The 15049-nt window shown below is 42.1% G+C and overlaps 1 protein-coding gene across 2 annotated transcripts in view; it reads left to right on the top strand.

The window, feature by feature from the left end:
- DLGAP3 (DLG associated protein 3) overlaps positions 1–15049 on the top strand; it is an 80934-nt gene that overhangs the window by 39405 nt on the left and 26480 nt on the right. For both annotated transcript variants that reach the window (XM_007523230.3, XM_060205839.1), the window contains exons 6-8: positions 10140–10353; positions 10665–10978; positions 11315–11400. In XM_007523230.3, the coding sequence (XP_007523292.1) occupies positions 10140–10353; positions 10665–10978; positions 11315–11400 (614 nt within the window). The remainder of the gene's footprint in view (positions 1–10139; positions 10354–10664; positions 10979–11314; positions 11401–15049) is intronic.

The following is a 15049-nucleotide window of genomic DNA, read 5'->3' as shown; positions in this document are numbered from 1 at the left end:
GATTAAGCTTTGTTTATTTTTCTCTCCACCAAACCCCACAATGGTTTGGCAGCTATATATTCTATTTTTATTCATTGTCATCATTCTTATAATTTTCTTTGAGACTTTGCAAAGTCTCAAGTTGCCAGTTTCTTCTACCCTGTTGAATAATGCAGACACCTTAGGTAGGACATTTTAATTTTGACTACTTCTTCCATTCTTGGATGTGTTTGCTGTCCAGTGTTTTAACTGTACTTATTTTTTTAACCTCTTAAGTTAGTCTTCATTGATATTGTCATCTTTTATATGATTTTTTTGTACTATCTTTATTTATTTATTGACTAGAGACAGCCAGAAATTGAGAGGGAAGGGAGTGATGGAGAGGGAGAAAGGGGGCTGGGAGGTAGCACACTGGGCTAAGCACAAACAGTATGAAGTACAAGGATCCTGGTTCGAGCCCCCATCTCTTCACTTATGGGGGGAATCGCTTCATAAGCAGTGAAGCAGGTCTGCAGGTGTCTATCTCTCCTCATCTCTATCTTCCCTTCCTCTCTCAATTCCTCTCTGTCCTATCCTATTTTAAAAAAATAGAAAAAATGGCCTCCACGAGTAGTGGATTTATAGGGTAGGCACCACACACCAGTGATAACTCTGGAGGCAAATAAGTAAATAATAAACAAACAAATAAATATAAAAAGAGAGGGGAGAGAGAGAGACAGAGAGACACCTGCAGCACTGCTTCACCACCTGCAAAGATTTCCTCTGCTGGTGGGGGGTTGGGGGCTTGAACCCAGGTCCTTGTGCATTGTAACATGTGTGCTCAACCAGGTGCGTCACCACCCAGCCCCTACATTTTATACTATTAAGACTTAAATAATGTATACTCACATCTGTACTTCCTTCCCTATCTCACTATACCTCTTTACATTTCATTATTTCCTTTAGAAAAAAATCTATTCACTAGGAGATTATAGAGATAGAGACAGAGAGAGCATCATGGCATCACTCTGGCATATGCAGTGGGGGACTGAATTCAAGACTTTAGGCATACAAGTTCTGCATTCTACTGCTTTGCCATCTCCCTGATTCATTCTTCATTTTTAATATTTTTTAGTGGCTATTATTAGCAAACTCTGCTTTTTAAAAAAACACAGTTTACCCTCTTTATTTTACATAAATATGCTTATTATAGAATTCTAGGTCAACATATATTTTTTGAGTTCTGCTTTTTATTCCATCTGTCCTCTGTTATTGGTCATAAGAAGTCTGCTGGGAATCAATCTAGTTGTCTTTGAAGATAATTTCAAGAAATTTGTCTTTCAGTTTGGTGTCCTGCAGTTCCACTATGGTGTGTGTGTGTGTGTGTTTCTGAAACTGGAGATCCATGTCTTTTCATCAGATATGAAAAATTCTTTCATAGTTAGTGTTTGCTGGTGTATCTTTTCCCATCCTTTTAACTTTTAGCCTACTTGCTTTTTTTTTTTTTTTTGCAGTCTGACAGTCTACCTTTTGATTGAGGGTGGGGTAATCTATTAACAATTAATGCGACTACTGGGGGGTCGGGCGGTGGCGCAGTGGGTTAAGCGCATGTGGCGCAAAGCGCAGGGACCGGCGTAAGGATCCCGGTTCGAGCCCCCGGCTCCCCACCTGCAGGGAAGTCGCTTCACAGGCGGTGGAGCAGGTCTGCAGGTGTCTATCTTTCTCTCCCCTTCTCTGTCTTCCCCTCCTCTCTCCATTTCTCTCTGTCCTATCCAACAACGAATTGCGTCAACAAGGGCAATAATAATAACCACAACGAAGCTACAACAAGGGCAACAAAAGGGGGAAAAAAAAACAAACAAACAATTAATGCGACTACTAATATACTTGAACTGTGTCATGCCATTTTCTGCCCCTCTATCCTTCCTTTATTGCCTTATGTTGTATTAAATAAATAAATATTTTAGCATAAAACTTTAATCCCTTTGTTATTAGTTCATTTTACTATATATTATTTGAGTTATTAATGGTTGGGTTAAGTGCACATGGCATAAAGCACAAGGATCCCGGTTCAAGCCCCCGGCTCCCGACCTGCAGAGGGGTCGCTTCATGGATGGTGAAGCAGGTCTGCAGGTATCTGTCTTTTCTCTCCCCCCTCTGCCTTCCCCTCCTCTCTCAATTTTTCTCTGTCCTATCCAACAACAATGACAATAATAACAGCAATGATAATAATAACAACAATAATGATAAACAACAAGGGTAACAAAAGGGAAGAAATGGCCTTCAGGAGCAGTGGATTCATAGTGCAGGCACCTCCAGCAATAACCCTGGTGGAAAAAAAAAATAAAATTCTTAAAAAGCCAGTTGCTAGTCAGTCATATTGTTGTTTCCCTCTTTTATTTTGGTGGGATCAGAGCTGCAGACATGCAGGATTTTACTGCTCAATGTCACTTTTTCATTCAGATAAGAGACAAAGAGGTAGAGAAACGGAGAGGGGGAGAGACACGAGAATACTGAAACTTCCTTCATGATCATAGTACTTCCCACATGGTGCTGAGGTTTAAACCTGCTTTGTGTACTTGGCAATGCAGGCACCCTACCCAGTAAGCTATCTCAGTGGCCTCTTTTTGCATATATATATATATATATTTTTTTTTTTTCCCTCTTGTCTCTATTAAGATTTTCTTTCTGTGACAAAACAAATGAAACTCCATGAATGGTGGAGTGGTGTTTTGCTTACTCCCTTTCTTTCCCTCTCATGTTCTATCATGAAAATAATAATAAAAAAGTTTGCTTTGTCTTTCTTTTTCACTATTTTGACTATAATTTCTTATCCTTAGGCCTACTAGTGAATCTTAAATTTCAGTTACTGTGCTTTTTTGGTTTTAGAATTTCCTTTTGGTGCTTTTCTCAAAAACACTTCTTTCTCTTTTGAGTGATTTTCTAATAATGGGATCATTCTTATCATACTTCCCTTTCAATATTTAAACATTTCTTTTAGGTTTTGAGTGTATAATAGCTTATAGTTTTTTCCTGATAAAACTTTGGGGGTGCATTCACATTTCTTGCTTATTTGCACATTTCATAGTTATGTTGAATAATATATATATATATATATATATATATATATATATATATATTTTTTTTTTTTTTTTTTGCCTCCAGGGTTATCACTGGGGCTGGGTGCCAGCACTATGAATCCACTGCTCCTGGAGGCCATTTTTCTCATTTTGTTGCCCTTGTTTATTGTTGTTGTTGTTGTTATCATTGTTATTGCTGTCATTGTTGTTGGATAGGACAGAGAGAAATGGAGAGAGGAGGGGAAGACAGACGGGTGAGAGAAAGATAGACACCTGCAGACCTGCTTCACCACTTGCAAAGTGACCCCCCTGCAGGTGGGGAGCTGGGGGCCTGAACTGGGATCCTTTCGCCAGTCCTTGCGCTGGTCCTTGCACTTTGTGCCATGTGCACTTAATCCACTGCATTACAACCCAGCCCCCAGAATTTTAGAGTTTTAAATATATTATGGAGTCTTACTTTACTTTTGGAGAAATACTAATGTCTTTTTTGTCAGTACTTGGGATATCTCTGTGAAATTAGTATACTTTGTAAAATCATGACTGTGATGTCTTCACTAGGATTTTCCCCTTTACTTTTATTTTTTTGATTTTTTTTCTTTTTAATATTTTTTTATTTATAAAGTAGAAACACTGACAAGACCATAGGATAAGAGGGGTCTACTTCCATACATTGCCTGGTTTCAGAGGAGTTGTATCCATGTCTGTGCATTGCTTAATGTTTAACTAGGAATTGGCCGGAGGTTGTACTAAAAAATCTTAATCCATTAAGACTTTTTCTTTCTGTTTACAGTTCTATGTGTGGGTTAGGGAAATGAAAACACAGGCTATTTTCAAGCCTGACCTGGCTTTTACCTTTTATGAAGCTTTTATTGCATTTCCTCATGTGCATGAGTGGCCTGGGAGGTTCCACTTGTCAGGGATGTATGCATGGTTCCACTTGCCAGGGATGTATGCATGACTCAGTCTTTCTGATTTATTTTTTTCTTTTTTTTAATTTTTAATATTTATTTATTTTCCCTTGTGTTGCCCTTGCTGTTTTTTATTATTGTTGTAGTTATTGTTGTTTTTGATGTCGTCGTCGTTAGATAGGACAGAGAGAAATGGAGAGAGGAGGGGAAGACAGAGATGGGGAGAGAAAGATAGACACCTGCAGACCTGCTTCACCACATGTGAAGCGACTCCTCTGCAGGTGGGGAGCCAAGGGTTTGAACTGGGATCCTTACTCCGGTCTTTGCACTTCGCGCCATGTGCGCTTAATCCGCTGTGTTACCAACGGACTCCTGTCTTTCTTATTTCTATTGTACATGCACCCAGCCTCTAGTAAACCACATATATGGTGAGTTTATCAAACCCTCTATAACTGTTTTAACCCCTAGAGCTCCCTATTATACTCCTGACTAGTTTTCTAGTCTATTGTTTGCTGCTAGGCTCAAACAATAACAAAATCTCAGCCTGGTAGCACTGCTGGCTATTATTCTTGACACCATAACTGACAATGCTCCAGATTACATGAGTCCCCCTTGCACCAGCCGTGTATCTGCTGGTTTTCATAGGCTTCCATTCCTGGCCGAACTATGGCTTGGGAACTCAGGTAATGAGAGCAGCTCCTGGAAAGGATGCCACCAGCTCATGGTGTTCTTTATTTTATTTTATTTTTTAAATTATTTATAAAGAGATAGAGAGGCGGAGGAGGAAGAGGAAACAAAGAGAACCAGAGCGTTGCTCTAGCACATGCAGTACCAGGCATCAAACTTGGGACCTCATGCTTGAGATCTGAACATTTTACGGACTGCACCACCTCCCAGGCCACTCATATTGTTTTTAAACTCACTGATTTTAATGAGTGTATTCTTTGTTGTATGCCTTCCATTGTTTTTTCAGAGTGATAAAATGGTTGCTTTTATTTATTTATTTTACAGTTTTATGCAGCTTTATATATTGGTCTTAGGCAATGGAGTTTGGTGTCCTCCTTACCCTTAAGTCTAAAGTTAGATATGTGGAAACTTTTCAACCACTATCATGCCTTTAAATATTGCCTCTTCCATATTCTTTTCAGTCCTCCCTTTGGAAATCCAGTTTGTCATATATAGCAACTTTTTAATTTAATTTAATTTATTTATTAATGAGAAACATAGGAGGAGAGAGAAAGAGCCAGATATCACTCTGGTACATGTGCTGCTGGGGATTGAACTCAAGACCTCATGCTTGAGAGTTCAATGCTTTATCCACTGCGCCACCTTCCAGACCACATATAGCAACTGTTTATTCATCTGTTCTTAGCCTGTCCTTCATATTTTCTGGCTCACTGTTTTTATTTTCAGTTACGTATCATCTACTGTTCAGTTAATTGTGCTTTTAACTTCATGAATTTTTGACACTTCTAGACGTTCTATTTGTTTCTTTTTCAAATATTTCTAGTCTTTATTAAAGGTTTTACTTTCTCCTTATGTTTTTATCTTTTAAGTTTTAGAAATTTTAAATGTAGTTTAAAAGTTGATCTACTTTAGCTAAGGTAAAACTAGTTGCTATAACAGAACAATCTTGAAATCTCAGTGGTTTAGCTAAGTAGGTCTATAAATATATACTTCTTATGTATTAGCTATCTGCTGCTGTATAATAATTTATCACTTTATAGTTTTTTTAAATGACAGATATTTATAATTTCACCATTTATGTGGGGAAGAAACCTTAGTTCTAGGTACCAACTGAGTCAGGTGTCATAGAAGTCTTTAATCAAAGGTGTTGGCAAGGGCTACAGTCATCTCAAGACTTGACAGGAGCAAACCCACTTCTGACTCACCCATATAGCTCTCAGCAGGTCTCAGATCTTTGCTGGCTTTCAGCTTTTTGGCAAATATGTCCAAAAGAGACATTTGGTTTTTTGACTTGTGGGACTCATGACAGGGCTACTCACAACAGTGGTTTGTTTCCCCTAGAGCAAAGGCGGGAGAGGGGTGTATGAGAAAAAGTGTTGGATCCTGGTGGTGGCACACCTGGTTGAGTGCACATATTATAATGTGCAAGGATCTGGGTTTGAGCCCCTAGTTCCCACCTGTAGGGGGAAAGATTTGCGAGTGGTGAAGCAGGGCTGCAGGTGTCTCTCTGTCTCTCTCCTCTATCTCCCTTTCCCTCTTGATTACTGGCTGTCTCTATCCAGTAAATAAAGATGATAAAAAAAAAAATTAAAGAGAGAGAGACAAAAAGGTGTTTCAGATGGAAGCCACAGTCTGAGATCTCATCTCAAAAGTGGCATTGCATTGCTTCTGCTATGCTGTTCATCAGAAGTGAGTCAGGACATGGAGCCCAAGAGGGACCTGGTCAGAGATCATCTACCACAGACTACTTTAGCTCGTTTTCAGTGGAGCTTTATCTGTGGGCTTGAGTTAGGAGTAGATTCTCCATCCCCTGGGAACTATTTTGCAATCAAACATGTTAGATTATTCCTGGTCTGGAACCATTTCTTGTCAATTTTTAGCTTGGGGGGTGGTGGTCTTGACAGTGCAGACATAAAATCCCAAGTCTGTAAAGATCAATTAGTGGGTATTAATTCTTGGGAGGTTTGTCTCCTACCCAGTGTCTAGACTACAGACTAGCTTCTTTCTCATCACTCTGGATTGTTAATTGATTTTTTTTCCTCCTAATTGCCTTTTCATGAAAGGTTTCCCCTTTCTTGTCTTTACATAGGTTCTCATTTCCAATTTTGTACTTTATGTGGGCCCTAAACCTTACTGCTGCATGCAAGTGGATGTTAAAACCTAAGCTCTTTGGTCACTGAGGCCAGCAACTCCTGTCCCCACCTCCCACTCCGCTGGGCTGTTTGCAGCACTGACTCACACAGTTAATATTCTGATTTTCCAGTCTCCTCTTTGCTTTTGTCCCCTAGGGAATTATCACGCTTTCTTGTGAGCTCAGCTATGCATATAAAACAACATTTGCTATATTTTATCCAGGATTTTAGAGGGTTTTGAAATGGGAGGGTTTTCCAAGGTTCTCTAAACTAACTGGCAGATGTAAAGTTTACAGCATGTTGCTTACCCTCACCCCCATCCCAGTAACTGGACCCACCAGCTCTAGCACAGATCTATTTCAGATAGATCCAAAGAATTTTCTTCTAAATGGCTCACACCCTTAGAATTACTTACTGATTCTGAATCTGGTTTGGAGGAAAGCTACAGTTCTCATTTCCCAAGAGAATTCTGAAAGCTGGGCTAGGGGGGAGCAGAGTGGAAGGTATTGCAGGGATAATAGCAGAATTCTCAGCATAGTGTTACAATTTATAATCTTTATACAGGAAACTCAGGAAACTCAATATTCCTCTGAGAGCCTGTACAAGTCTGCATTTCCCTTGGGGTCCTAGTCCCTTGTTGGAACTCCAAAGCTCCTCTTGGTCAGTAGAGATGGAAAGTGTGTGGGCCCCAGGGAATTTCTCACCCTCCCTCTGTCTGTCTTGGGTAGTATTGGTTGTAGGAAAAGCATATGGTTGGAATTTAAAAATCTTGAGAACCCCTGGGAAAAGAGGCCTCTGAGAGGCATTGTCACATTGTCATTGTGATTTAAGAACCTTTTGCTACTAATATTAGTCACTCTTGTTTACTGAGCATCTACTGCGTGCCCAGCTTTATGCCTATTGCTTTACACACAGGAAAAGAGTAGAACTGTAGTCTTAAGCTCTCTGAGATTCCTTCCATCCCTGGTGTCCAGATGAGAGACCAGAACGCTTTGCTGGAATTATATCAGCTTACCTGTGCTGTATCAGGGACTCTCTGGGCGTGGTTGATCCCCAATTGGGGAGCATTTTTGAGCTTGACCTAGAAATAGCAGGAGTTAGATTGGCTTCTGAACTTTAGGAATTAACCAGGCAGTTACTGGTCCTTGGTAACCCAGAGGTCCAGATGGAAATTGAGAGTTAGGCTCATGAAGAGTCAGGTGAAAAATAAAGCTGCCACAGAAGTGTGGCTTGTCATGGTCAAACACTTGAAAAGATGAAATACCATAGGATATTGGACAGATTTTTCTATCATCTCTGTTTTCATTACACTTGGAATGAAGTTCCTTTAGAAAAAGCTGCAGAAAGAAGTTCTTTTTTTTAAATTAAAGGGCCCATATTGAAACCGCTGAATCAGAATCTCCAGCATATTTGATGATGAGCTTCTAAGCAGTCAAAGCAGAGAATAGCATATAGCTAGAGATCCCAGTTTCTCATCTTGAGGTGAGGCCTGAGTGAATGTAGGATTAATATCTTCAGGGAGTTCTGATACTCCCTCAGTCTGGCACAAGAGCCAGGAAAAGTGGCAATTAACTTTGATCTTATCAGTTATAAGTTGGACAGTTCATATGTCCTCTCCAAGCCTTTGCCCACTGACAGAATAGGATGGAAATTTCTGCCCAATTTGAGGTAGAATCTAGTGATATACATTATGCACTGGAGGCCAACTTATGAAAGCATCAAGCAGCATTTTACATATTCATTCACACCTTTGGTCTTTGTCAAATATGATGCCATGAATCTTTCCTGGGAGATGTCACAAGATGCAGCCAAGTGTATGGATTTATCCAAAGACCTCTGTATAATCATCTGTGGGAAAAGTTCTCTTGGGCTAAAAAAATGATCAGACCAGTTGTGGTTCTCATGAGCACTTCTGTTTACCATGTAGACTCTAAGACCTTCACAAGTCCCTGACTGAGGGCTTATGGTGTGCCAACACCTGCACCAGTGTCCTCACATACTTTTCTTTGAATTCCCCCAATCCTGTCAGGATAGTACCATTATATTTCGTGTTAAATTGAGGCCTCCCAACTTTAATTAATTCTCCTGGCCATACTGCAAGGATGGAATAGAGTCAGCACTTGAGTCCAGGTGGTTCTTACCCCATAGCCTGTGTAGGCAAGCCCTGGACTATACTCTTTGATGCTTTGGCTGCTTGGAAACTCTGAGTTAAATGCTCACCCATCTGTGCTCTGGATGTAGAGCTTATCTCTGTACCTCCCCCCATTTATTTTTCCTATCTTAATTTTCCTTTGCGAAAGTTTTCTCATATAGCACACATGAAGCTGCCAGCTCTGTGGTATATTTAGTCTTAGTGTGCACTGTATTGTGCCACAGTTCCATGAATAAAATTTTTTTTGTTTAGCTTTTTTTTAATTCACTTTGAAAACATTTTTTTTAACACCATGGTTGCTGCACCACAAAATATCAAAAACAAGAACTTCATCTAGCAGTGATTTAACCTTTTTCAGAGAATGAGGGCAGAGAGAACAAGTGAGCCAAACCAGAAATCTGGTTGGTGGGCAGAAGGTAGGAGAATGCTTGGAATGCTTGAAGGTTAATCATTTTTGCGCTGTCACTTACCCATTAATTTCCATCTTGTGGCACTGCATATACCTCCACAGGTTGTTGTCAATCAATATTATAATGTGGTGGACTGTAGCTAATAAAATAAAAGGTGTTTTTCAGTGCAGTCCCTCATCCCATACTGGGAAGAGGGTAGATATCAGGGCCCTGATTCTCTCCCTTGAACCCGCCTCCCAAGAGAACCATGAAAGGGGGGGAGAGGGTCAGGGGTAGGAGATGGTCCATCTGATAGCACACTGTACAGTGTAGGAGGACCCAGGTTCAAGCCCCCGGTCCCCTCTTGGAGGGGGAAGTTTCATGAGTTGTGAAGCAGTGCAGCAGGTCTCTCTCTTTCATCTCCCCATCTCTCCCCTTCTCAATTTCTCTGTCTCTATCAAAAATTAATTAATTGATTGATTAATTGAGAACGGTGGGGGCTGGGAACCCCACCTGGGGCTGGGCAGAGGAAGATGGGGATAGTTCCAGTCAGAACCATAGATGGGAATGGAAGGATGACTATTTTGAGAAACACTGGGTCCCAAGGCTGGTACCAAGGCAATCTTAGGGAGTGACAGACGGCGGCAGAGATGCCTCTTTCTTTCAGGAGAGTGAGGATTTCTTTTAGTTTCAAAGCCAAAGAATTACATAGATACACAGCCAGAGCAGATCCAGACCTGTGCCTAAGGCAAAGGGTCCTGGAGAGTGCCCACTCTCTCACCCGCTTATTTGAGCACTCCACTAACTGGCCTTCCTTTCCCTGCCTTCATCAGCTCAGCGAGGAGCTGAGCCAGCAGCTGGAGGCTGTGTGCGGGTCTGTGTTTGGCGAGCTCGAATCTCAGGCGGTGGATGCCCTGGACCTGCCGGGCTGTTTCCGCATGCGGAGCCACAGCTACCTCCGGGCCATCCAGGCCGGCTGCTCTCAAGATGATGACTGCCTGCCCCTCCTTGCTGCCCCTGCCTCTGTCTCAGGGAGGTCCGCCTCCTGTGAGTACTCCTGCTGGCCCAACACTAAGCTGGAGGCCCTGGGTGCTGGTTTAGTCCCAGACACGCACACGTGCACGTGCACACACATCACACATACCACCACACACAGAGACACACACAGACACATAAACACACACACTCTGTTGCACAGATAAATTGCTTCTTTGGGCTGGATGATGGGGACAAAAATCCTTGACTGTCCACATAACAGCATGTGGAGTGTGCATGGATGCTGGGTAGGGTGTCACCTCTTGAGTGTGTGGAGTGGCGGGTCACAGAAGCCTCAAAGTCTTTGCCTTCCCGGGTCTCAGCTTTCAACTTTAGAAAGGCCCCGCCCCCCATCCCTCCGGGAAGCCAGGCCCCGCCCCGCATCTCCATCACAGCCCAGAGCAGCACCGACTCAGCGCACGAGAGCTTCACGGCTGCGGAGGGCCCTGCCCGGCGCTGCAGCTCCGCTGATGGGCTGGACGGCCCCACCATGGGGGCACGCACCTTGGAGTTGGCGCCCGTGCCACCCCGGGCCAGCCCCAAGCCCCCCACACTCATCATCAAGACTATTCCGGGCAGGGAGGAGCTGCGGAGCCTTGCACGTCAGCGGAAGTGGCGTCCGTCCATTGGGGTGCAGGTATGGAAGGAGACGGTGCTCCTGGAAACTCAGTCCCAAATGCAGCTGGCCACAGGCTTTATATAGACCTTCGCTTGGCTTGTTCCAAGTTGCAGGGCTCCTCTGTCTAACCGTAGCCCTCAAAGTTGTCTCTGGTGGAGACACCACCATTCCTATTGGAGTGTGGTCCCCAGTTCCCAGATTGTGACCTTGTTACCTTTGATCTTCTGGGTCACTTCTCTTGCTCAGGCAGGTTGCCTTTGCAGGATCTGCCTGTTGCCTTGGGGCTCAGCCATTGCTGGCCATATTTTCTGTGAAGGGCGTGAGTCCACTGACTTCTGACTCTCTTGCCACCAGGTGGAGACTATCTCAGACTCAGACACGGAGAACAGGAGTCGAAGAGAGTTCCACTCTATTGGTGTCCAGGTGGAGGACGACAAGAGGTAGGTTGGGAGGGGGCATCTCAGGTTTCCTTGGGGAGAAGTGGAGAGGGGGCTGCATAGATCTCTCTGTCCACCCTGCCTTCCTGGCTGTGAGGCCAGGCCCTTTTATTGGAGAAATTGGCAGAGAGATTATCCACGAGGATGGCACCATGACAGTTATTGGATGTGAAGTGAGTTCTTGTAGTCATGGCTGTCCTAAGTGCTCTGAGGAGGAAGAGAGATGGAAGAAGGTGGCAGGTGGGTGCTGAGCAATTGTCCTTTACAGGGGACTACAGGGTTGTGCCCATCCCTCATTACTTCCTGTGGCGTACAAGTGTGTGCACTTCAAAAGAAACAAACACGAAGATTGCCTCTCAGGGGCCCCTGGCAGATAGAACAGTCCTCCTCTCTTGGCTCACACAAACATTTAACCAGCAGGGGTACCTATTACATACCCAAGTCTGTGATGTGCCTGAAACAGGGAGAGTTACCAGCCACTACTATTCTGGCTTCATATAGAGAGGCTACTGGAACGAGTCCCTCTGTCATTGGGTTCTTATGGGAAGACACTTTATCTAATGACTATGTGGCAATGCCACAGTGGCCCATCTGTCCCATGGACTGCAATGCTTCCAGGCATAGGAGCCTGCCTGGGGCTGAGTGGAAGGGTGTCCTGGTACTTTGCATTGCCCAGACCATATGTACTGGAGACATGAAATGACAGCCCTAGCAGCAGTCCCTAACAGCTCCATTCTCAATTGCCAGGGTTGGTTCTTCACATCTTCCCTACAATTACCTCAAGTGATTTCTGGGAATTTCTTCAGATGTCCTGTGTGTGTGTTCCTGACAGGTCTTCTTGGGGTTCATGTGGGGTTTATGGTCTTCCTGCAGTTCTACTCTAGTTCCATATGTTCTCTCAAGGGTGACTAAAAGTCTGCTTCTGTTGTCTCCATAGCTCCTGTAGCTGCCAAGTTCTTAATATTCCACAGGGTTCCGAGAAAGCTAGCACCATGGCAAACTGAGTTCTTTAGGTCCATGCCTTGAGTTCTTGAGAGTTGGGGTAGGAGTCATGGGGGGATGCAGCCCTGTACTTAGAGCCCTGCCTCCATTCTAATGCTGCCTCTGGACCAGAAACCCAGCCAGGAGCCCTTCACTCACTTTCTCATGAGCTTTATGGTTCTTCATTCAGATGAAATCCTCCTTTTGCTCCCCGGGTCCTTCTAATAAGCCTGAATCTGAATCTTGGGAAAAGCAGAGCAGGCAGTCTACTGAAACTATGGCTAAATCATTGATTCACTGATTCATTTATTCAACAAATCCTTTTAAAGCATCTGTTACATGACAGGTCCTATTAAACATTCAGGGAAATGCCAAAGATATAACTCTTATAGAAGTTATGATTGAGAAGAGAATGGGATAATGATATAATCCATAACTAACAATATGACTGTATTTTCAGTGTAACATGTAATGGAAATGTGAAAAAAAGTAGGAGCTAATAGAGAAGGGACCTTATTTACGTTGAAGAGGAGACATTTTTAGCTGAGACTTTAACTAGGAACACTCAAGTGATGATGGGGATGGGGAAGTGTTCTAGGGAGAGTGAGTAACATATATGAAGGTTCAGGGGCAGGAAAAAGTGTGACATGCATTGAAAACTAAAAGAAGGTTCTTGTGACTGGTGTGTAATGGGTCCGGGCAGTGGTGAGGGAGTGGGATGGAGAATAGGCAGGATTGTGTCATTCAAAGCATGGGCATGGTCAAGAACTAGAATTTAATTATATCTGATAAGTAGCCATTAAAAGGCTAAAGGAGTGTGACATTACCTAATTTACATTTGCAAAATACCATGAGTTGCTGAATGGAGAATGATTCTGAGGGAATTAATAGGGGGTAGACAGGATTTTTTTTTTTCATGATCCAAAAGAAAGGTGATGATGACCTTTTGCACCATGGAGACTTGTGTTGTTGTTGTTTTGTACTGTATGATATGATTTGACTTTGCTAGCTTATGGAAACACGATTAAGATTTGTACATTAAAAAAAAGATTTGTATATTGATTTTTGTGTTCAACAACCCTGTTTCTCTCTCTCTCTCTCTAAGTCTTACAGTTTATCTGAAAGTCCTGGTGGATTTACTAAGTAGCCAGTTGCATCTTCTGCAGATGAGGGTATTTCTTTAAAATTGATATTCTTTTCAATATTTTTCCTGTAATAATGCATCGAATAAGACTTTTAGTGTTCTGTTGATTATAGCATTCTTGTCCCCTTCCTGATGTCAGTTAATATATTCTCAAGTCCCACACATAAGTAGGATAATATTTGCTACAGAATTTGATGGATATTATTTATCAGCTTAAGAAAATTCTCTTCTATTCTGAGTTGATTAAGAGCTTTTATTTAATCTTCTAAATAGAAAATGAGAATGAAGTTTTACTGAATGCTTTTTTTCAGAATCTAATTTGATGATCATAGATTTTCTTCTTTCATCTGTAATATGAATTATATTAATAGATTTTTTTCCCCATGTTCAACCACTCTTTTATTCTTGGTATAAGCTCTGCTTGATCCTATTATCAGTTTGGATTAAGTTTGACTATGAGTAACAAGACCTCAGTAGCATCTTAAGTACAGTCTCTTTCTTACTTAAAAAGAGAAAGGGCCTAGAGGTAGAAGCTTCAGCATATCAGACTCCTTCTTACTGATTTTTCCATCCACTGTGAGTCATCTCATATCTAATGAGCTGAAGTAGAAGCCACAGGCATTCTGTTAGAATTCGGAGTAGTAGAAAGGAGGGAAGGGGAAGGAGGGACACAGTTCTACCTTTTAGAAAAGACTTCCTGAAAGTTATAAGACTTGTAATTACTAAAATCACGTTGTAGGTAAAGATATCACACAATGGGGGCTGGGTGGTGGCGCACCTGTTTGAGCGACATGTTACAGTGCGAAAGGACCTGGGTTTGAGCCCCTGGCCCCCACTTGCGAGTGGTGAAGCAGGGCTGCAGGTGTCTCTCTCTTTCCTCCTTTCCTCTCAATTTCTGCCTGTTTCTATCCAATAAATAAAGACAATAATAAAAAAAAGATATCACACAATGGCATTTAGCTGCAAGGGAGACTTTTAGCTGTGAACTAGTTATGCCGTAAACAGAGTATGTAGATGAAAATATGGGATTCTGTTGTTTTGTGTTTTATTTTATTGTTTTATCATTTTATTGGGGGGTTAGTGGTTTTAGAGTACAGTTGTTGACACAAGGGCACTTAAAGGTGACAATGGAAACAAGAGGCTAACAATTTTTGTTACAGTCTTGCTATATTTACTTTTCCTATATGCGTTATTTTTTGTTTGTTTGTTTTACCAAAGAATTAATTGCTCAGCTCTGGCTTATGGTGCTGTGCGGGATTGAACCTGGGAGCTCTTGTGCCTCAGGTATTTGCATAACCATTATGTATCTCCCCTGCCTACTACATTGCTGATTTTCCCACAGCTATTTCTTTTTTTTCTTTTTATTTATTTTTTTATTTCTTTATTGGGGAATTAATGTTTTACATTCAACAGTAAATACAATAGTTTGCACATGCATAATATTCCCCAGTTTCCCTTATAACAATACAACCCCCACTAGGTCCTCTATCATCCTTCATGGACCTGTATTCTCCCCACGCACCCACC

The sequence above is a fragment of the Erinaceus europaeus genome, chromosome 13, assembly GCF_950295315.1.
Source record: "Erinaceus europaeus chromosome 13, mEriEur2.1, whole genome shotgun sequence".
Lineage (NCBI taxonomy): Eukaryota > Metazoa > Chordata > Mammalia > Eulipotyphla > Erinaceidae > Erinaceus > Erinaceus europaeus.
Note: the sequence above shows the minus strand (reverse complement) of the source record. Positions and strands in the feature narration are given on the sequence as shown.